The 22,028-nt window shown below is 41.1% G+C and overlaps 1 protein-coding gene across 1 annotated transcript; it reads left to right on the top strand.

Annotated features, from left to right (window-relative positions):
* The first annotated feature begins 423 nt into the window (after positions 1-423).
* Positions 424-21,607, top strand: LOC124149158 (GPI transamidase component PIG-S-like). The gene is made up of 16 exons (XM_046520547.2): positions 424-512; positions 2,925-3,064; positions 3,698-3,791; positions 5,621-5,716; positions 6,645-6,788; positions 8,054-8,163; positions 8,920-9,040; positions 9,390-9,451; positions 11,603-11,717; positions 12,324-12,413; positions 12,719-12,891; positions 13,905-13,961; positions 14,865-14,993; positions 16,415-16,517; positions 17,552-17,609; positions 18,685-21,607. Exons 1-16 carry the CDS (start codon positions 485-487, stop codon positions 18,791-18,793), a joined length of 1,629 nt encoding a protein of 542 aa, XP_046376503.2. The 5' UTR covers positions 424-484; the 3' UTR covers positions 18,794-21,607.
* The last annotated feature ends 421 nt before the right edge of the window (positions 21,608-22,028 follow it).

Below are 22,028 nucleotides of genomic sequence, written 5' to 3'. Positions count from 1 at the left end.
TGGATGGCTAAAGAAATCTTGACTAGCTTAATCATTCTGGACTTGAGTTGGAATGTTTTTTAAAATTTCTCTAGGGTCTGGGAGACAGACTAGTCAATTCCAGGCAGCACCGCTGTAATTTGTCCGCAAAAGACGCTCAACGCATGATGAGCATCACAGTCCAATTGGATTTTATGTTCGCTCCTCTAAATAATGCAGTTCACAATTCGTTTTTGAAATAGCAGCTGCTGTCTTTTTTCAACTGCGTTTTTCTTAAAATATACGTTTATGCAAATGATATTGAAAAACCCGTATCTATGCATTCCAGATGGATTTAATTACTGGAATTTAAGTCCGTAATATCACAAGTGAACAACAACTTGACCTTAGTGTTCCGTCAGAGAGTTACCTCCCTTAGAACACCTCTTCAAAATAACGATTAAGTTTGGTATCAACTTCCGGCGTCGTGTTGTGTAGAAATATTACTGTGATTTGTCAATAGAAAATGGGTAAAGATTTAAGTGAAGAACAGGGTAAGGCGTTTATCTGACGCATGTTGTTGGACTTATTTATCTCTGTGATTTCACGCTTCCACCGGGATGTTTTTTTTTCCACCAGGAACCAAATCGGTACTCTGCGGCATGGAGCTATCCCGGATATCGCCGTGAAATGCTCCCTAAACCTTGTGATATCCTTAACATGAGTCCTACATTTTACCGGGCGTAGCTCCTAGTCGCTGGCACCGGTTTCCCTGATATTACTTCCCTCCTCGATGTCTAGGTTTAGTTGTGGAAGTGTTCCGGTAGCTTACTGTCATTATCCCTTGATCTCCTCTCCTATCGACCAAGAGGCACGGGTGGCCCAGTCGTCTAAAGCGGCGCGATTAGGTGTGCAGAGTTGCGTCTCTTGGGCACGCCAGAACCCTATGATTGTGGGTTCGAATCCTGATTCGCCCCGATTATGTTTCTAGGTTTGTCATCACCATACCCGTGCTCGTGGGTTTCACCAAAGTGGTAAACGTCTGAGACCTGCATCACTTCGGGCTTTCCTCCCACATTAAGCTGACACGCCGCGATATAACTGCAATACTGTTAATAGCGGCGTTAAACCCAACTCGGGTATCGCCCTCAGTTTTTTAATTTATAAAAATGAATAAGAACTGCTGTTATCAATTTGTCATCTGCAAACTGACAAAAACCAATATTCCTAAAATTCAATCTTCACATGCCTATCCCTAACAATATGTATACTCGGACCCCATGGTACCGCGGCATTCATCGTATTGCGGCATTTGTGATTTCCAATAGTTCACGCGGGACACGCCTCTTAGCGGCTGTCTATTAATGCAAATCGGTAACCAGGAAGTGCTCACTTCGTAAACAATTTCAATTTCCTCGGAATGTTCGGTCTGCTGTAAGTAAGGAGTTATTAATCCGTTGATACATTTTTCTGGCATCTGTTGTAATATTGCCTTACCCCCATCTATCAATGGCCAACAATATAACCCGCAGTTCCCCATGTAAACTTTCTCTATCGACCTGAACTAGATCATCTGCATATTCATGGCGACTAATGAGGTAACAGAAGTTACATAGTCCGTACATTTTTCCCCGCTCTGTGCCCAGAATCTATTGGGAGATCATAAGGGCCATAATGACAAACTTAGAAATACGTTCTTCACTAGTAACCAAAAGATAAATACATACTTTGGGCATACTAGGAGTGCTTTTTATATATTTATTGTTGACTTTTAACATTTTTCCATTTTGTGACAAATTATTGTCATCCAATTTTTTTTAAACAATCTTAAAATATCATTTCTGATATTTTGTTGTTGACTTATAAAAATATTTTTCTCTTACTTTTCGGTAAAAATGCATTGAATACCTATTGCTGATAACACATTTAGAATTTTACTTGTGCTGTCTTTGCTCTTGTCTGGACAAATCACTGATGTCTGGCATGATCATATCAAGTGGTTGGTAGAATTATGTCCTCTTTTTGTCCAATTCGGACCTCCATACACAACTTTACCCTGTACCGCGATACGATGGAGTTCTCTCCCTTGTCAAACAGAGCGCGAGGCCCGGCTTTTACTCGGAGCTACTAATGTAAATAATGATCTTTTATCAGTAAAATATGCATTGTTTGATAAAATGAATGATATCTGATACAGAGAATACGAATAATCATAAAGGTTAGTGAGTGCATTTTGTTCCGTTTAGCGTACATGACAAGTAAAGCGATACCCCAAGGTTGCAGGCTACTATGGATTTCGTGATATCTACAGGTTAAGCATTTTTGGAAATATAGCTCAAATAGGTTTCAAAATTGTATTTTGGGCAAGAAATGACAGAGAAAGATAGAAAGCACTGACAGAACTGAAAGTTCATCATCGTATTGTTTGATTTATATTTCACGTGAATTAATCATGTGACACTGCCCTTGGGTCTTTTCTAAAGTTGTATTAGATATTCCATTACAGGAGTCTGTTTTGTTCATCATTTTCGGATAAATATTTCTCTCTTCTAATGAAAACAAGCAATAGTAAAATGAAATGTGACCATGTGCGTGCTATAACAGGGAGTTGGTGATATTTGGTCCTCCGCGATAACTAGTCGCTAGCCAGTTGTTGTTTCCTATCACACACCCCTTCACGATACTTAAGGTTGGCCACCCTTTGCCTCTTCACTCTTTTATCATCCAAATCGAGAACTAATTCTTAGTGATAGTACCCATGGTGCCATAGTTAAGTGTTGGCTAATTAAACAATTATTCTAGCCAAGCTTCAAGCTTGCAATTCTTGCCCCGACATGTTTACTCATGCAGTGCTCATTGAAGCTACAATCATGGATTGCTCACATTTCCCTGGTCACAAAGTAAGCAAACACACATGATGAGTTGAGATGTAAGTGTGTGCTGATCATGCTGATGTTTCTTTACAGAAAAGAACACCCAGGCATATGCCGCACTGGGCATCGGACTGATCTGTGTCATAGTTGGGCTGCCGTTGTGGTGGAAAACTACAGAGGTGTACCGGGTGCCTCTACCCTATGAGGAGATCACAACACTTGCAGCCACAAAGGTACAAAAGATGTTACAATATGAACTACTAATCGAATCAAAGGAATAATATTTATTAGTGTCCCATACAATATGTCTATATTAATAAGAATGTTAAACATGTCAATCTCTTTTCTCATATATCTCGAGTTGCACCATAGCTTTTTATAACCCGGCATATAATGCGGGGGGATATCGTCATCACCTGGTCTGTCTGTCCATCCGTATATTGTTTCCAGAGTATAACTTGTAAACCATGGTAAACTGTTAAAGATCTTTCATCTTTGTGAGTGTGTGTGGGGGGGATTTTGTAAAATAAAAAGGATTTATATTTGAAGAAAAAGACCAAATACCCTAATTTTAGATTTGCTAAAATACGATGCACTCATTTATTTTATCAGATTTGTTTTGGACTGTGAAGTCAGGGGTAGAGACTAACGCTTTTAACCATATAGTCCTTATAATGATAACATATAGGCAAAACTAGTTCTTATGATACCTTAACTATTGGCCAGTTTGGCAAGGACTACAGGACTAGTGCCAATTTCTAATGTTGTAATGAAGTATTTTATAGATCAATATTCCTGGTTATCGCCTGTTCACATATTTATGCATCATTTATACAGGTCGTGTCAATGTCCTGGCTCTGTTTCAGATTGAGTACCAGGTCAATGTAGAGGTGATCAGTTTTGATGGAAGCATAGATTTATCTCAGCTGAGCAAGGAGGTCCAATCAAGTCTATCATCAGGTATAAATGTTGATTTTTGACACATTGACGCAATAGATATAATATAGCATGATTTATGATCATGATGTTAGGTATTTGAATAGACAGGTCCACAAATGTCAATCAAACCTTAAAGTGTATACAATTCAGCCAATCAGATTGTGTATTTCTTGTGTGACATTGACCAAGGGAGCATCAGTTATTTTGTCGAACATTCAACGATGCATGTGGTCAGTGAGTGTATAGGGAGGTGCTAAGCTATGTTGGAGGACTGTGGACGGTTATCAATCTCATTAAAATCAGATCTTATTCTCGCTACCGCTAAACAAAGATCCGAGGACATCCCATTACTTGTCACGTCAGACCGATCTTGCGCGAACTTTGACCGACCAATAGAATGACCAATCAGAAGGCAGCTTTCTCGTGCTTCACGGCACAAATTTCAAATTGGCGACTACGCTTTGAAACATATTATGACAAATTCTCGATTACAAATTTGAAACCTGAACAAAAAAACATTCTGGAATGGCTAATGGTCTAGTTTTTAAGGATTCAGTTGTTAAACCCATAACTATCGTTCGGAATACCCCATGTTAAAGTTTTCGAGATTGCATGATTGCATATTCCGACTGTCACTTTCATAATCTGGTAAGCGACGCACTGATTGGTCGGATGAAAGGTCGTTCTGGCGTGACCCCTAATGGGATGTCCTCAGATCTTTGTTTAATGGTAGCGAGAACTAAGATCTGATTTTAATGAGATTGTGGACGACTTCTATATAATGATTAAGCTGAACGTTTAATGTAGAAAAGTCAAGTATCTTTTACATTATTGAATCAGTGGCTTTACATTGGTCTTTTGACAGTGTAACCCTATGTATTGAACAACTGCCCTTAATGGTAAAGGCATGGGAGTTTTTCCCATGTTTTCTGAGAAGGTGTGGCGTAGACTTGCTGGCAGGGCACAGTTGTTTGGTGTATTTAAAAATATATGTTGAGTGGCCCTCGCCAAACTCAGGACATCTCCCCAAGGGAAAGGGGTTAACTGACTATAAAAGTCCAGTTTCCACCCGTGCCAAACTAGGCTGGAATTCTGGAGTTACGTTTTGGCTGGACTATCGAGTCTATGCATAGTCCTATCAAAATCATGTAACGGACAAGACGTCCAGTTTGTAAACAACATGGATTTCAACATGCATTTAAGTCAACTGTAGGAATTACAAAGCATGTGTACCACGAACTGGGCATGTACAGATGTTTTGCAAATATTTTCATGCTTTTATTCAAGGTGCTCAAGTGATTTGATGCACTTAGTAAGGTAAGAGTGAGGCCCGTTTTATGACAATATACATCTTGATTATCAGTCAGATTGTCTTGACTTGGCACCGCCATTTTGTTTTGTATCAAGTGCAAGTGATATGATCATGATGGTAGGTGAAATCTGATTGGTCGTTAGCAGGGACATGGAAGGGACATAACTTGTAATAGTCACTGGTGGCTGATTAACCTGGAAATTCAGGCCTAGTTCAGCAAGGGTGGAAACTGGACTTTTATAGTCAGTTAATGCCCTTGCCCCAGGAAGATGGGTGTATTATTGCAATGTTCAATCATGCTTGAATTAAATGTCTTAAGACCTGCCACTTTCACATCCCTCTATCACATTCTACTGAGCAATATCTCGCTGTGATATACCAGCTGCTATGAGCAATGAGCCAGCATTGGTTGAAACATTTATAACGTCTGGACTATGTATACTTAAGTACACAGCATGTACAATGAGGACAAAGCTTTGTTGAGATGAAGATGTTTTTGTGACATTATTAATCATGTTAATAATCGTGTTTGTTTCAGAAAAAAAGAAGACACTTATACCAACCTACAGAATATCAGCCCGGGAACCAGTCAATGAAGAACTGGTTATGCTAAAAGTAGCCAGTTCTATAAAAGGTATTAGTTTCTTGTACAAGACCCGTGAAGATCCGGGGTAGAATAGGCCTCAGCAACCCATGCTTGCCGTAAAAGGCGACTATGCTTCTCTTAAGAGGCGACTAACGAGATTGGGTTGTCAGGCTCACTGACGTGGTTGATGCATGTCATGGTATCCCAATTGCGTAGATTGATGCTCATGATGTCAATCACTGGATTGTCTAGTCCAGACTTGATTAATTACTGACCGCTGTCATATAGCTGGAATATTGCTGAGTGCAGTGTTAAACAACAAACAGACAAACTTTAATACAAAAGACCAGTGGTTCAAAACATCCTGTCACATCATTCAGACGAAATGCTATTGTTAACAGTTGTTACCATATTGAATTATTCATGGTGTAGCTTAGTGGAAGAAGCATGGCTTGAGATGGTAATCCTAGGTTTGACCCCCACAATGTGTGAAGCTCTATCCAGAGTGCCCTGCCTTGGTTCTGTAGATTGGCAGGTAGTTTGTTTATTTGTTTTTTGTTTAATGCCACACTCAGCAGTATTCCAGCTATATTGTGGCAGCTGGTTTTGTGTGTGTATGTGCGTGTTGTTTAACGCTGCACTCAGCAATATTCTGGCAATACGAGGAATCTGCACCAGCCAGTCCAGTGATTAATATTATGAGCAGCCATCCATGCCACCAAGGTATGGTGACATGCTATTTGTCAAGTCATTGACCTGACCACCCAGTCCATCAAGTTGCCACTTCTAATCCTGAATCCCAAAAGAGTGTTACACACAATGTTTTTAGTCACATGAATTCTATATCATAATATATATTATTTGACTAACTGTACGTCGTTGTCTTGACCTGTTGCCTGCATTTGCTAGAGGAGCAATACTAACATTTTTATTATCAGAGTATCACAGATAACCATGTGTAGTTTCCTTGTTTCAGAACTCGACAGAAAGCTTACCAGTCATCTAGGAGGTGAACGAAATAAATACTTTGTTGTTTTACTGAAGGGGAAATCCAAGCTGATCACCACAAGAACATTCATTGGCTGCAATAGGATCACTTTCCTGAACCCTGCTGGCCAAGGTAGGCTGTTATAACACACGTCGATTGTAGACGTATTGAAAACATATATCACATGCTTTCTGCTTATGTTACTTTGAGTTTGTTGCGTCAGTGACAGTGTGTGAAATAATTAGCTGTTTTGCGGAACCATCAGCAATATTCCAGCTTTCTGACAGTGGTCTGTAAATAATTAACCTGGAGCAGACAAACAAATGGTTGATATGATGAGCAACGTCGTACACTGTGTAAGATGACAGGCAGTCAGCCAAGTCACAGAGCTTGCCAATCAATCCGCTTTAGTCATCTCTTACAGCATCATTAGCTTACTTGGAATCAATGTTTGGCAGGGATAGTGTTTGAAATCCTTGACTGCCTCCATGGTCTAGCGGTAGAACATCCAACCAGAGTGAGGAAGGTCGAGGGTTCGAACCTGTCTGCGTCATTCCTAAAGACGTTAAAAGATGGTTAAAAGATGGTACTTGTTGTTACCCTGTCTGGTGCTTGGCATTCAGGGGCTAAAACAGTATACTGTGTCTGGATAGGGTATTCATGTTAAACTGCGGTATCTCAGTGGCCACTCACACACACACATGCGTGCACGTGCATGTATGTCGCTATATAAGTGCAAAAATCTTGAACATGACGTAAAAACCCATTTCATCTCACCACCTCACCTTGATGTTCTTGAGCTGTATGTTTTAAGTCAGGGTCTTTGAAAATTGTAATATTTGCCTGAAAAGTTTGTATCTCCTGGGGTCTGTATGAAATCAAGTCTTCAGTCAAAGAACATGTACAGAATACTTTTTGTCGAACATATCTTCCATCTCCCCAGCATCTCTCTGACAAAATTTTTAGACTATCACAAGACATGCCTTGCAGGCTATTTAGTTGTGTTTTCTTGTGCCTGTGACTTCAGAGACCGCCTCCGTGGTCTAGAGGTAGAGCGTCCGCCCAGAGAGCGGAAGGTCCGGAGTTCGATCCCCGGCCGCGTCATACCGAAAGACGTTAAAAGATGGTACTTGTTGTTACCCTGTCTGACGCTCGGCATTAAGGGGCTAAAGCAAGGACTGGTCGGCTTGGAGTCAGTATACTGTGTCCGAGTGGGGTATTCATGTTAAACTGCGGCATGGTATCTCAGTGTGCTAGCACTATAAATCGGCATCAGTCCGCACTAGTACAAGCAGCAGACACACATACATGCACTTTGCTATATTAGTGCAATAATCTTGGACGCGATGTTAAACCCAATTTCACCTCACCTCACCTCACCTCACTTGTAACTTCAGATGTGGCCACACTGGGCAGGGCGGTGTCCTCCGTGCTGAAGGATGTGATCGTCAGGGAGGCTGCAGTGAAGAAGAGTCTCATTGCTGCTAAAGGGGCAAGGTCTTTGAAGGTAATGAGGTTACCATGGTTACTGCAAATGTCTTGATTATCATCACAATTGTGTGTTTGTGGTAAACTGTAAAGGAGGTCGATGGTGATCGGTAATGTACCTCAATATATACTTGGTCCTTAACCAGTGTTAACTTCTTTTGAGTAGTATATATTCTGTATGCTTTTGAGTAGGACTGTGACTAAAAAATGTGTCAAAATATGGTGCACATCTTGATAGTAAGGTTACTGTGGGCTACACTATGAGTTATATTTGTAACTGGCCATAAGAGTGAATGAGCGGTCGGGTAGCCTTATGGTTAAAGTGTTGGGCCGTCACACTGAAGACCCGGGTTCGATTTTCCACATGGGTACTATAACCTACCTCCCTCCCTCCCTCACTCACTCACTCACTCACTCACTCACTCACTCACTCACTCACTCACTCACTCACTCACTCACTCACTCACTCACTCACTCACTCACTCACTCACTCACTCACTCACTCACTCACTCACTCACTCACTCACTCCACCCACCTTATATACAGCGATATACAGTATTTCATTTTGTAGCCCTACATGGGAAGGCCTCCATGAATTGTCTCCAATGATCATCTGATGTTTGAGCGTTTGGCATGCTTGAAAATGTAGTGATTTGTTCGGCTTTTCTGTCATTAAGCATGTTAAACTTGTTTGTTTTCTTTGCATGTTTTTTTATTAATTTATCGTGTTTGATCTGTTTCCTGTAACTTGTGTTTTTATTTATTGCTATTTAGCCTGACAAGGAGAGCATGAGGTCGCTAAGGTCAACGCCAGGATATGATATGACCTTCACCTTGGTGAACCCTCAGCCAGACATTCTGGACGTACAGTGGGACATCAAGGCTGGGATTGGTGGTATGTACACTAGGTCCTGAACATACGACTAAATGGAAACATAAAAATCTATTGCCCCGGCATATTATGCAGAATATGGTGGTCAGTGGTATTGTGCTTGAATTGAAAGTATCATGCAGTTATCTTGGAATGTTGTACTGATATTGACAATAGCTGAGAACCAGTAATGTACAGAGTTATGTAACTTGGGTGTCCTAGGATCCTATGATGGTCTGTTCGAATCCCAGATTGGTTCATTGCTAATGTTCTTGACCACTACTGAACTGCATGATGAAACCAGTTGAAAGTTCATCTCATTGCATCATTTTCAGTGTTTGTCAAAAGTAACACAATTGTGTTTGTGTTGCAGCTTATCTGAAACCATTCCTGAGTAAGCTGGATGCCTTTGCAGACTTTACCCTGACGTCACAGGTGAGTTGTCAGGGAGTCCAGATACATGGTCATGTGTTGTCTATATTTGTCGAATTCGGGAAGTGGGTTTTCATATTTCCACTGGGGGCGGTCAGGTAGCCTAGTGGTTGAAGCGTTCGCTCGTCACGCCGAAGACCAAGGTTTGATTCCCGGCATGGGTACAATGTGTGAGGCCCATTTCTGGTGTCCCCGCCGTGATATTGCTAGAATATTGCTAAAAGCGGCGTAAAACCATGCTCACTCACTCATATTTCCACTGGGTAGGTGTTAGACTACTTAGAACAAACCGTGTGATTGAATGCTAAGGCTGGAACACATAATGGTACATGGCAGGGTTGTCCCTTGCTGCTTGTGGGTGATGCTAGAATCTGTTGCAGTCAAGTCAGCGTATATGAATTTATTACCTACAAGGGCAAACATATCGGGGTTCATGAAAAAGATATGTGACCTAGGGTCATATCACGTCATGTGTTGTTTCCATCATCTTGCGGCATTGTTGACATCATTCAAATCTTATTGTGACGTGAGGTTGGAAATATAATAATTTTGTTGTTGTGAAGACTGAGCACACAATGTCATTAAGAATATATACACAAGAATATTCATGATCCATGCCTTTTTTTTCAGTATACATATGTCATTTTACCCCACCCTATCATCAGTAAGAGAAGGGGGCAAAACAGTTTGTGGGAACCCGGGCCAGGTTACAGGTTACTGTTCCCGGTTGGGTGTTACAGGTCATATTGCCATGTCAGGTGTTACAGGTCATATTGCCAGGTCAGGTGTGTTACAGGTCATATTACCAGGTCAGGTGTTACAGGACATATTGCTAGGTTGATTGTTACATGTGATATTGCCAGGTTGGGTGTTACAGGTCATATTACCAGGTCAGGTGTTACAGGACATATTGCTAGGTTGATTGTTACATGTGATATTGCCAGGTTGGGTGTTACAGGTCATATGTCCAGGTCAGGTGTTACAGGACATATTGCTAGGTTGATTGTTACATGTGATATTGCCAGGTTGGGTGTTACAGGTCATATTACCAGGTCAGGTGTTACAGGACATATTGCTAGGTTGGTTGTTACATGTGATATTGCCAGGTTGGGTGTTACAGGACATATTGCCAGGTCGGTTGTTACAGGTCATATTGCCAGGTTGGTTGTTACAGGTCATATTGCCATGTCAGGTGTTACAGGTCATATTGCCATGTCAGGTGTTACAGGTCATATTGCCAGGTTGGTTGTTACAGGTCATATTGCCATGTCAGGTGTTACTGGTCATATTGCCAGGTTGGGTGTAACAGGTCATATGGCCAGGTCAGGTGTTACAGGTCATATTGCCATGTCAGGTGTTACAGGTCATATCGCCAGGTCTTATGATCTTTCTCAGTGACTTTAATAATTGCGTGTCATGGTATCCCAATTAACGGGTCGTCATTATATAGCTAGAATAGTGCTGATCAACAAATAATTGGTGAAAGGGAGTGAAACATTATTTTTGTCCTTTTTACCTCATCCTTTGATATGTACAGTCAGGCAGTTCTTTCATATGCTAAATTAAATACTTATACATAATATCCTGAACTAGGAAAGTCAAGAAAGATGGGTGGGGTTGATGATTGTGTCTGCGGACCTCAATAACCCCTGCTACTAGGACCCTGTATCCATCTCTGCCTGTCTGATCACATGTAACCAATGTGATATCTCCCCAGGCAAGTGAGTTATGTCTCTGCTCACCCAGCAGTGAGTGGGTACCCGGTAGGATGAGATGGTAGTGTGACTGTTAACCTTCTAGCACCTAATGGGCAGCTTGGGTTGTATACTCCCCAGGGTGCTGAGAATGAAAATCGAGGCACACTGATCCATAATGTTTACACTTTGAGCATGCACCGAGTGTATAGAGGCAAGCTCATTATAACTACTCACATTAGTGTTGGTAATCAGCTTGTGAGTGAGTGAGTGAGTGAGTACGGTTTTACGCTGCTTTTAGCAATATTCCAGCAATATCACGGCGGGGGACACCAGAAATGGGCTTCACACATTTTACCCATGTCGGGAATCGAACCCGGGTCTTCGGCGTGACGAGCAAACGCTTAAACCACTAGGCTACCCAATCATCAGCTTGTTAGAGAACTGGGGGATGTTGTAGGTCCTGTACTTTACGGGTCTGATGCGTCGCCCGCAGAGGAACACGGTGACCGGGGACTCCTTCTACACAGAGCAGGACCTGCCTCATCTCATCACACCACTGGAGTCCAAACTAGGTAAGAACTCATCTTCTGTAGATTCTTTTCTGTTTGTGTTCTGTACGGAGTTGCTTCCCTTAGCCTGGGCAGGATCTGCCTGAATCCTAGATTTGCCTAAATTACGATCCTCAGCATTTCTTCACCAGTGCTGACATGCTGTGATCACTCCTCTGTATTTGTATTCCTATAAGTCCTGGTCAGGTTTCGTAACTCCCATAGTTTTGCATAGACTTCCGCCAATCGTAGAGCTACAATCGCTTCATGGAAAGGTGCCCTGGTTAATAGAAAGGTTATGGACTGACCATTGGACATTCTGGTAGGGGAAGGGCTGGGATTTCTTTCAAGAAGATAATTTGTCCTGGGGTGTTACCCCCTGAAATAAATTATTTGCTCTAACATGTCCTGAATAAAAATTTGTCGTGAACAAAATCATTTGTTTGGAATGTTGCTTATAATGTCAGGCACTGGATTGTCAGTCCCAGAAATGATTATTTAAATGCCATTGTCATATAGTAGGAATATATCTGGGTGCAGCTTTAATTAAAAAACAAATTAAGAAACGTCAACCCAACATACTTGTATGCCCTGTCCTGTTATGTTCCTGATTGCTTGTTCTGTGGACAGGTTCCCACACCTCCAACAACCCTGCGCTGAACTTCCTAGTGTACATACCCACACGAGACCAGAGTCCACTCTACGTCAAGGATAAATCAGGTAATTGTTGTCTAGTGTACATACCCACACGAGACCAGAGTCCACTCTACGTCAAGGATAAATCAGGTAATTGTTGTCTAGTGTACATACTGATCGAGTTCAAGACCACTCTGAGTCAAGGATGATGCATATCATCGTATCCAAATTGCGTAGATTAATGCTCATGATGCTGACCACAGAAATGTCTGGTCCAGACTCAATTACTTACAGACCACCATCATATAGCTGGAATATTGCTGAGTGCGACGTTAAACAAGGAACAAGCAAACAAAACAACAGGCTGTACTGATGGTCCTCTATTTCAGACAAAGCCGTTGCCAGCAATGCATTCTTCAGTCCTCGGTGGGGAGGGATCTGGATATCCAACGCGGAGGTCCCCCCCAACTCCAGTCTTCCCCACCCCGTCAACATTGATGTCAGGAAGATGATGGAGGTGTTCATCACTCAGATGCGGATGTTGCTCAACCTGCAGGCCCAGGTAGGGATTGTGGATGTTTAATCAGCCACTCATTTACAGTCACTCATTTACACTCAGTCACTCATTTGAGGTCAGTCCATCACTCATTTACAGGCTGTCCATCACTCATTTACAGGCAGTCCATCACTCATTAACAGGCAGTCCATCAATCATTAACAGGCAGTCACTCATTTTCAGTCAGTCCATCACTCATTTGCGGGCAGTCACTCATTTACAGTCAGTTAGTCACTCATTTACAGTCAGTCCATCACTCATTTACAGGCAGTTAGTCACTCATTTACAGTCAGTCCATCACTCATTTACAGGCAGTCACTCATTTACAGTCAGTCCATCACTCATTTACAGGCAGTCACTCATTTACAGTCAGTCCATCACTCATTTACAGGCAGTGTCTCATCTACTTTCTGTCACTAGTTTACAGTCAGTCACTCATTTTCCAGTCAGCATATATGTTCTTCCTTCTCAGTGTTGCAAGAATGTAATGTTTGTCTCTCACAATATTTCACATCAAGAGTAAATCTCAAAAGAATGTAGTGTGACATGAGCCTTTTCTGACCCACTGAAAGTGGACGTTTTTTTAACAAAGTAAACTTTTAAATATTATTATAAACATGATGAAAGGTAATAGACATATTCTAATGACTTACAAGTACTATGAAATCAACTCCTGGGATGAAGGGCACGGCTACACATATATGATGATTCTTGGGCCACTGCCACCGTATAATATCCCCCCAAAAGTGGCCTTGTTCTTAGAAAATGCTGCGGTTAAGAAAAAGGTTTGGCTTCTCCTTGCACATGTCTCAAAGAAAAATCCCATCCCCCGGGTCCCAGCTCAAACAGCAGTTGTAGCGCCATGACTGTCGCTAGTCTGTGGTACAGTATGAGTTACGATCGTCTTAGCTCTATGACTGCTTTGTGGAACAGGGCCCAGAATACGGGCCTTTACCTACATCTCTAAGAAAGCGATGTTTGTATATTACATGACTCTCTGTATGGCTAAAATATTGCAGGTGGCCAGTGTCGATCTGTCGTTTGCTGATCTGGAGAACCAGGGCATCACAGCATGGGTAAGTGTTGGGTAACTTGCATTATTACCCCTTCAAATGTGGAAATAGGTAAAGTTATTTTCAGTAATTCTCACTGAGTATTAGAATTATTGCTTCATGCTGATTCTCGATCCTTCAAATTGTTCCATTATTTTCATAGTTTGTGAAGAATGCCCTATCAATTGTTTGATCTCCAGCAGCATCATACTACAAGATGCTACAAGATGGTACTTGTTGTTACCCTGCCTCGTACTCGGTATTAAGGGGATGAAACAAGGACTGGTCGGCTCGGAGTCCATATAATGTGTCTGAGTTGGGTATTCATGTTAAACTGCAGCATGGTATCTCAGTGGGCTAGCACTATAAAACTGGCATTAGTCTGGACTAGTACAAGCAGCCACACACACGTGCATGCACACCACTATATACTTGATATGAGTGCAATCTTCTTCAATGTGACATTAAACCCCATTTCACCCCAGCTCAACAAATTGTTTTATTCCAACAATAAACTAAGCATGCTAAGCAGCAATCTCCACTTGAGATCAGGAAACCCACATTTTTCTACATTTTTTAAAAGACTGGGTAATATCAAGAATAACTTACCTCTGTTGGAACTATGCATTTGTGATTGAGTGAGTTGGGTTTAAGGCCGCTTTGAACAGTATTCCAGTTTTGTGTCAGCTGAATGTGGGAGGAAAGACCACAGTGACACAGGTTTTAGAAGTGAAACCCACAAGCATGCGTATGGTTATGGAAAACCTAGAAACATAATCTGGGCGACCAGGTATTTGATCATAGGTTTCTGGTGTGCCCAAGGGAGGCAACTCTGGCACGTGAGACGACTAGGCTACCCGTGCCCCCCACAACTCAATAGAGGAAATGTTGTAAGGGTATAAATCAGCATTGTTTCGTTCTGTGCAGGAGGTGGACGCATGGTTGAGGAGCTTCTGTGTGGAGAACATCGCCACATCGGCAGGGACGTTGTCCTCCCTCGCTCAGCTGCTGGGGGAGATCGGCAACATCGTCATTAAAGATGACATCGGCACTGAGGTAGGTTTCACCAATGCTCGTTATTGTTATACTTAACCAACTTTTTTATTCTCCAGTTTACAAAAAACGAGTTATGATCAGATAATGAACTGGTCACATTTAAAACAAATGGTTTGCCCGCCCACTTCCATCTTTAAAGGATTAGAATAAGGTACAACTCGAAAAAGCATAAAGGTTACAGTGAAATCTGACTGTAAACTTTTTAAATAATAATTGATTAATTGCATTATGCATACATGCGTTTAATGCTTCACTTAACAATATTCCAGCTATGTGAAGGCAGCCTGTAAATAATCTAGCCTGGAACAAAACAATCCAATGATTTATATCATGAGCAACGATCTGCGCCATCAGGGCATGTTGACATGCAATCAAGTCAGCGAGCCTGACCACCCGCTCCATTTAGTCTTCCTTTATGACCAGCATAGGTTGCTGGGGTCCTATTCAGACCTAGAATCCCCATGGTGCTCGCTCAGTTTAGTCACCCATTATGACTAGCAATAAGTGCTGAAGACACATTCTACCCCAGGTCCCCACGGGGTAGTGTATGTAGTTTCTGGCTACTGTGAACAGTTGTTACAGACAAGCCTTCTGAGAACATGTAGGACTGAATAAATTCAATACTGTAAAATTACTAAACATTACACACTAACACCACACTCTTTTACAGTATTAGCATTTGTTTTTTCCAATTAAACTTGACCCAAGCACATTCTAATTTCTTATCAAAGATCCCAAAACAACTAACATGGGACCACGATTTATATCCTGATTAGACAGCAGCATGGATTAAAAAGAATTCTGATTCTAGCAAAGATATCTTTTGCAAAGTGAACAGTCAACATGGTCTAGATCGAAGATGTGTACCTGTATGATAAAAAGTAAATAATACATATATGTATGTGCATACCGTTGTAGCCAGAGAGGGGGCGGTCGGGGAGCCAAGTGGTTAAAGCGTTCGCTCGTCACGCCGAAGACCCAGGTTCGATTCCCGACATGGGTACAATGTGTGAAGCCCATTTCTGGTGTCCCCCGCCGTGATATTGCTGGAATATTGCTAAAAGCGGCATAAAACCATACTCACTCACTCACTGTAGCCAGAGAGCGCCTAAAGACTTACATTCTTGTCTGCATTTTCATGTGCCACGATCCATTGATCACTTGCTGTGAGAAAGTCAGTTAATTGGGGAGCATCAATTACATGATAAAATGTCCATTGTCACAGATTTTCAGTCTAGAATCCTGAGAGAAGGAAGTCTGTATTAGCAGTTTAAACAGATTTTACTTGAATGAATGTAGTAAGATCGGGATGGTGGATCCAGTATTGACAGAGATCCGGATTAGCCAGGGTTTGGTTTAGAAAGATTCCATGATATGAAGGAGTTTTAGGATGATAGTATTTTATGGCTGCCATATTGCAGGTGAAATCGTCCGTGGCAGCCATCAGGGAGAGTCTGAGACAGCTGGCCGAGGGGCAACTAGAGGAAGCGTTTCTCTCCTCCAAGAAGGCCCTCATAGCTTCAGGTGAGTTGCCAGCCATGTTATTATCCCCGCCACGAAGTGGAAGGGGGATATAGGAATGGGTGCTGTCCGTCCGTCACGTTTTGTTTCTGGAGCAGAGCTCAAAAACCTTAACCAAACTTGGCACATATATAGGTCTAGTGGTGAGCTGGTGTCATGTCATGTTGGTGGGAGATTTGAGTATTTCATTATTTTATGTGTTTCTCATCTCCATACTTGGCTTCAGGTTGAAGAATATTACAAGAAGTAAACACCTGCTCTGGTCTGAGAATACAACAGTGGACTGATAAGCTCTGTTTTTTAAGATGTGTTCAATAATCTATCACAGATTGATTGTTCTTGTGCTGTATTTGAAGTGCAACAGTGTTGCGAGATCTAACTGAAGATCTAAGATGAGGAAAAAACAAAGCAAAAACAGTTACAGGCACTCAGTTGATAAATTACTGGCTTGTCTTGTACAGTAGAACACGGATATAACGAACACGGACATAGCGAACAAACGGATACAACGAACTGTTAAAAAATCCCCAATTTATCTCCTATATAATATCATATAAAATTATGTATATAACGAACCCTCTACAGCGAACTAACGGATACAACGAACTGATATCTGATCACCGACAAGCCCATCTATCACTAATTAGTGACGTGTATAGCGAACTGAGAAATCTTACTCAGTGTCAAGTGTCACTGACAATTGGCATTACGCAATAATAAGAGGGAAGCTATCAGTTTAGACACGAAATTGAGAATTATTAATGCTGTTGATGCTGGCATAAAAACCAAGAAAGACCAAAGCTGACGAACTTGCAGTGAAATTAGGCCATGAAGATTTCACGTGTAACACTGCAATTACGTGTATTGTGTTTTGTCTTATCCAAGGTGGCGGACGTTTCCGAGCGAAAACGTGTATAACGAACGACGGATATAACGAACTGATTTCCCTGGTCCCTTGCAGTTCGTTATATCCATGTTCTACTGTATATGGACATTCATGTATATGTAAGTTAACCAGTTTGTCCATTTGATTACAGAGAAAGCTTTCTTTGATCCTTCCTTGCTAGAACTGCTGTACTTCCCTGAAGATCAAAAGTAAGTCAATCCACTCCATCATATATAGACAGCTGTGACATAGCTGGAATATTGCTGACTGCAGCATATCGCAAGTAACTCATTCACTGCATCCCTCAGTGGTCAGTATGAATGGTTTAAGATTGTATGGCTGGTGTTCTTGTTATGTTATAAAGGCACTGAGTCAGGTTAGAATAGGTCCCAAGCAACCTAAGCTGGTCATAAGAAGTGACAGAGGGGATCAGGCGTGACCTGGTTGATTGTGTGCCGTGCCCCAACAGCGTTGATTGTTGCTCACAATATCCATACTGGATTGTCTGGCATAGACTTGATTATTTACAGGCAGCTGTCATATAGCTGTATTATTGCTGATCATGTGCTGATTGTGGTGTTAATCAACAATTTATAAATGACAAAACAAAGAAATAGCAACAAAAATTTATTAATGTTTGGCAGGGGGATTCTCATTGTAATACTGACCCAGTCAGGCATACTGCAATATGCATACCATAATTAAGCCTGACTGGGTAAAAAATGATGTGCATATACTCGCGGCCGAGTATAAATGCACCGGTTAGAATGGCTGCCAGCCTACCTGCGACCAGGTAGTCCAGTGAAGCTACAAGCATGGTTCCCAGACCTCGAGCTTGCCCTGATGGTACGGGCGCTTCACTGGTTGCTAGAGGATAAGTTGCAATTTGCAAAATGGTGGTTTGAATTACTTATGGAAGGGGGGAAGAAGATCCACTTGTGTGGATGCTAGCCCAAAATGATCAGTTGGGGAGAATACGAGCAAACTGAGAATCCCCCATAAGTAATATAAGCAAACAAACAAAACAAACAATACTGTTGAAATTGTGTTGTGGATGTTGATGCTTCCTTATCAAATTCATCAAATTGGTTTGATGGTATTCTGGTTTTGAATTGTCCCCAGCCACCAATGCTTTTCGTACAAGGAGACTTGATGGATCAGGTGGTCAGATTTGGGCGATTGAGTGTCATTGTACCCTGATGGCTCTTATTGTTGCTCATTATATCAATCACTAGTTTGTCTCGTGGATCAGCCCGTATGACACCCCTGTCCATGTTGTTCCAGGTTTGCCATCTATATCCCCCTGTTCCTGCCGATCAGCATCCCCGTGTTCACGTCGCTGGTGCAGGCCGTCAAGTGGTTCCGCAGCAGGAGGAAGCAGAAGAAGGATTGAACGCACCACCACTAGTCACTATATACTATGCAGTGTCACTGAAACAGGCCTTGGTCCACGGACCGTTGTAGAGTTACGACTATCAAATCTCTGATTCTTTTAAGCCTTTGAAATAAGCAGGAAAGACAATGGACATATTGATAAACATAACTTAATGATTCCAATGTTAACAGTTTTAGATTTAGATGGTCCCTAGATTCAAATACTGTACTATCAAATCTCATGGATCACAGGACATTTTGAAACAGTAAATCTCAGAACTGATTGCATTTCATATGATTTTGGCCAATGGTACAAAATGGATAAGAATATTTGACTGTGATAGGACAATGATTTAGATTAGCTCACCTAACTGCCTGTCAAGTTTGTTTGTGCGGCCTGTTTGTCCTATTGTCTGTCGTAGTCATCTTGTAAAGCTGAATCTGAATGATTGTTTGTTCCCACTGATGACGACAGCTCAGTTTGATCAAGAGGACTTGATATAGCGCCACCATGACAGAAGCTGTGGAACCAGTTTTGCTGAAATTCAACCCAATAGTTTGTAATAAGTGTATTAAAAACCAAAAAAAATTCCTTTTTACAAAAAAAAGGTGATAAAATGTTTTTTGTTGCAGGTTAAGAAACATTGCTGAAATGTAGTAACTTGGTTATTAGGCTTAAAAAAATATAAAAGAATTGGTCCTCATGCAATGTTTTTTTAAACAAATGGTGCAGGCAGGGGGTGTCTTTATTCTTTCTTTATTTTTTGTTGTTCAAACTGGTATGTAACCAAACAAACAGTTGTGTAACCAAATAAATAGTTGTATGCAATCAACCTGTGAAAGGGCCTTCCTACATAAGTGTATTCATTGAGGAGTAAAATACTGGAATACAGTATTTGACTACAGTTGGACTTGGAATTATTAATGAATTTTTTGTTTTAAAAATGGAAATAAAAACAAAACATGTGGCGAACTTTATGATGATGTGGGCGGTGCCTGAGAACCAAGACTATTATCTTTTTTAGCCTTATCTATACATTTGTTCTTTGTATTTTAGCAGAAAATATTATGAATATTAAAGTTGTCAAACAGTTTTGTTAAGTAGCCGTCATTGTAAACATATTAAACAGTTGACTATATAGCCAGGTGAGCTACGGTGCCTGGCACTATTGCACTTTGCCCACAGACATATTGAATTTTGAGGAACAATACCTGATGTAAGAGCATCAGTTCTGACATCCTCGTTTATCCAGTGTAACTTATCTTCTTTCTATCATGACATATATCCCGACCCATTCACGGCCATAGCACCATTTGTTATCTTTGTTGAAGGACACAATGCTAAAAATATTCATCCAATCAAAATACACTGTTCTTGAAACAAGCAGTGATATCAGCAATACTTGTCTTGCCTTGTGTGCCATCTCAACTAGAACATAGAAGGTCTTGTAGCCAAATGATCCCCGCCCCCCTAGTTATAGTACTCTATGCTAGATATGCATCTATAACATTCTAAGATTCAATTAAATATGCTGAGAACTCGTTCACATGAGGCTGTGATTTCTTTTACTTTAGATCTGTGCAGAACTTTCCGTAAGAAGAGCTATTTTAATGGGTTGTTGATTTCAAGATCTTGAGTGAGAGAATGTCTGTACTTAGTTGGTGAGGTCAGATGTAATGGGGTTTAACATCAACTTCAAGACTAATGCACTTTTATAGCGTGTGCATGTCTGAGTGTGTGTATGGCTGCTTGTACTAGTCTGGCCTAACGTCAGTTTTATGGTGCTAGCTGATTGAGATACGATGCCAAGGTTTCATTGCGTACCCCAATTGGACACGTATACTGATTCCGAGCTGACCAGTCTTTGTTTGAGCCCCCTAATCCCGATTGCCAGGCAGGGTAACAACAAGTACCATATTTTAACATCTTACACGCAGCCGGGTTTGAACTCCGGACCTTCTGCTCTCCATGCGGGCGTTCTATCACAAGACCACAGATTAAGTCTCTTGGGCTCGAGGACTAGTGGCTTTGAAACCAGGGACTAGATAAACAGAACACAAGTTCCATCTTTTAACATCTTTGGGTATGATGTGACCAGGGATTGAACCACCGATCTTCTGCTCTGTGAGCAGACGGTCGGTCCACTCGACCATCAAGACCATTCAGTTGGTAATAGAGATTGTGATGTCACTTCCGAAATGAAGCTTTGGTGGATAATGGGTCCAGATTATTTACACTGGATAATGTAGGATGCAATCAGGACTGTATTCTCTGGTAATAAGTTAAAGAATATGTGGTTGTGTGATTATGTGAGTATTTGTTAATCTTGTTGAACAAGATAGTGTTTGTGTAAATGTCCGAAGTGTCTGTATGTTTTATACATTGTAAGACAGACTGTGATATCATATCATTGTCATCGAAGTGAACATCTGCACAACATGTATATGGGGTCTTAGCTGTAAGCATGTATGATTGTTTGAGTAAAACTATTTCTGTGTCATGGCTGCAGATCTGATGAAATGCCACCTATTGGCTAGTGGTGTAATGATACAAAACATCGATTTACAAGCCCTGTATCTCATTATTGCTTGGCTAATAAAAAAACATTTTATGGAATCTTTTTTCATAAAATTCCTTATATTTAGGCTGGACGGTTCTGTAAAACAAGTAAAACAGATCTGTTTTGACCCTTGTTACAGTGACGTCAGGGATGCAAAAATGGGTTGTCCCATCCTTGGCATGATGACTGCGGACATGCCTGACAAATGCTTTGTCTGCTCAAGACACAATAACACTCTGCAAGCCACAGTGTATCAGGTCAAATATTGCTTAGCATCATCAAAAACTCCAAGGCCATGCTCACAAAATGGTGTCAGTGTTAAAATATTCAACATGTTAGCAGGTCTCAGATAGTAAGTTATTTACCTTATATGGACTTTTCTATTCACCATTCCGTGTTTGTTTTGCTGTGAATGTCACTTTTATAGTATGGATGTTTGTATGATTAGATGATATTTTGTAATAAAAAATATGTCAAAGAAAAATTATTTGTTAGTTTTATCATGATTATCTTTCAAAGATGTGTACATCTACTCGTGAACAGAAATGAGTCTTTCCTCATCTGCTGCTTCCCTTCCACAAGGGCAGCAATACAGTTTGTGAACATTTTGATATTTATTTAATAGTTACATGCCATCTTCAGTACTACACAGGTTTGTAATACCCTTGTAGGGAATCCGGGTTAGAATTGTCC

The sequence above is a fragment of the Haliotis rufescens genome, unplaced genomic scaffold (assembly GCF_023055435.1).
Source record: "Haliotis rufescens isolate VD_foot unplaced genomic scaffold, xgHalRufe1.0.p SCAF_96, whole genome shotgun sequence".
Taxonomy (NCBI): domain Eukaryota; kingdom Metazoa; phylum Mollusca; class Gastropoda; order Lepetellida; family Haliotidae; genus Haliotis; species Haliotis rufescens.
Note: the sequence above shows the minus strand (reverse complement) of the source record. Positions and strands in the feature narration are given on the sequence as shown.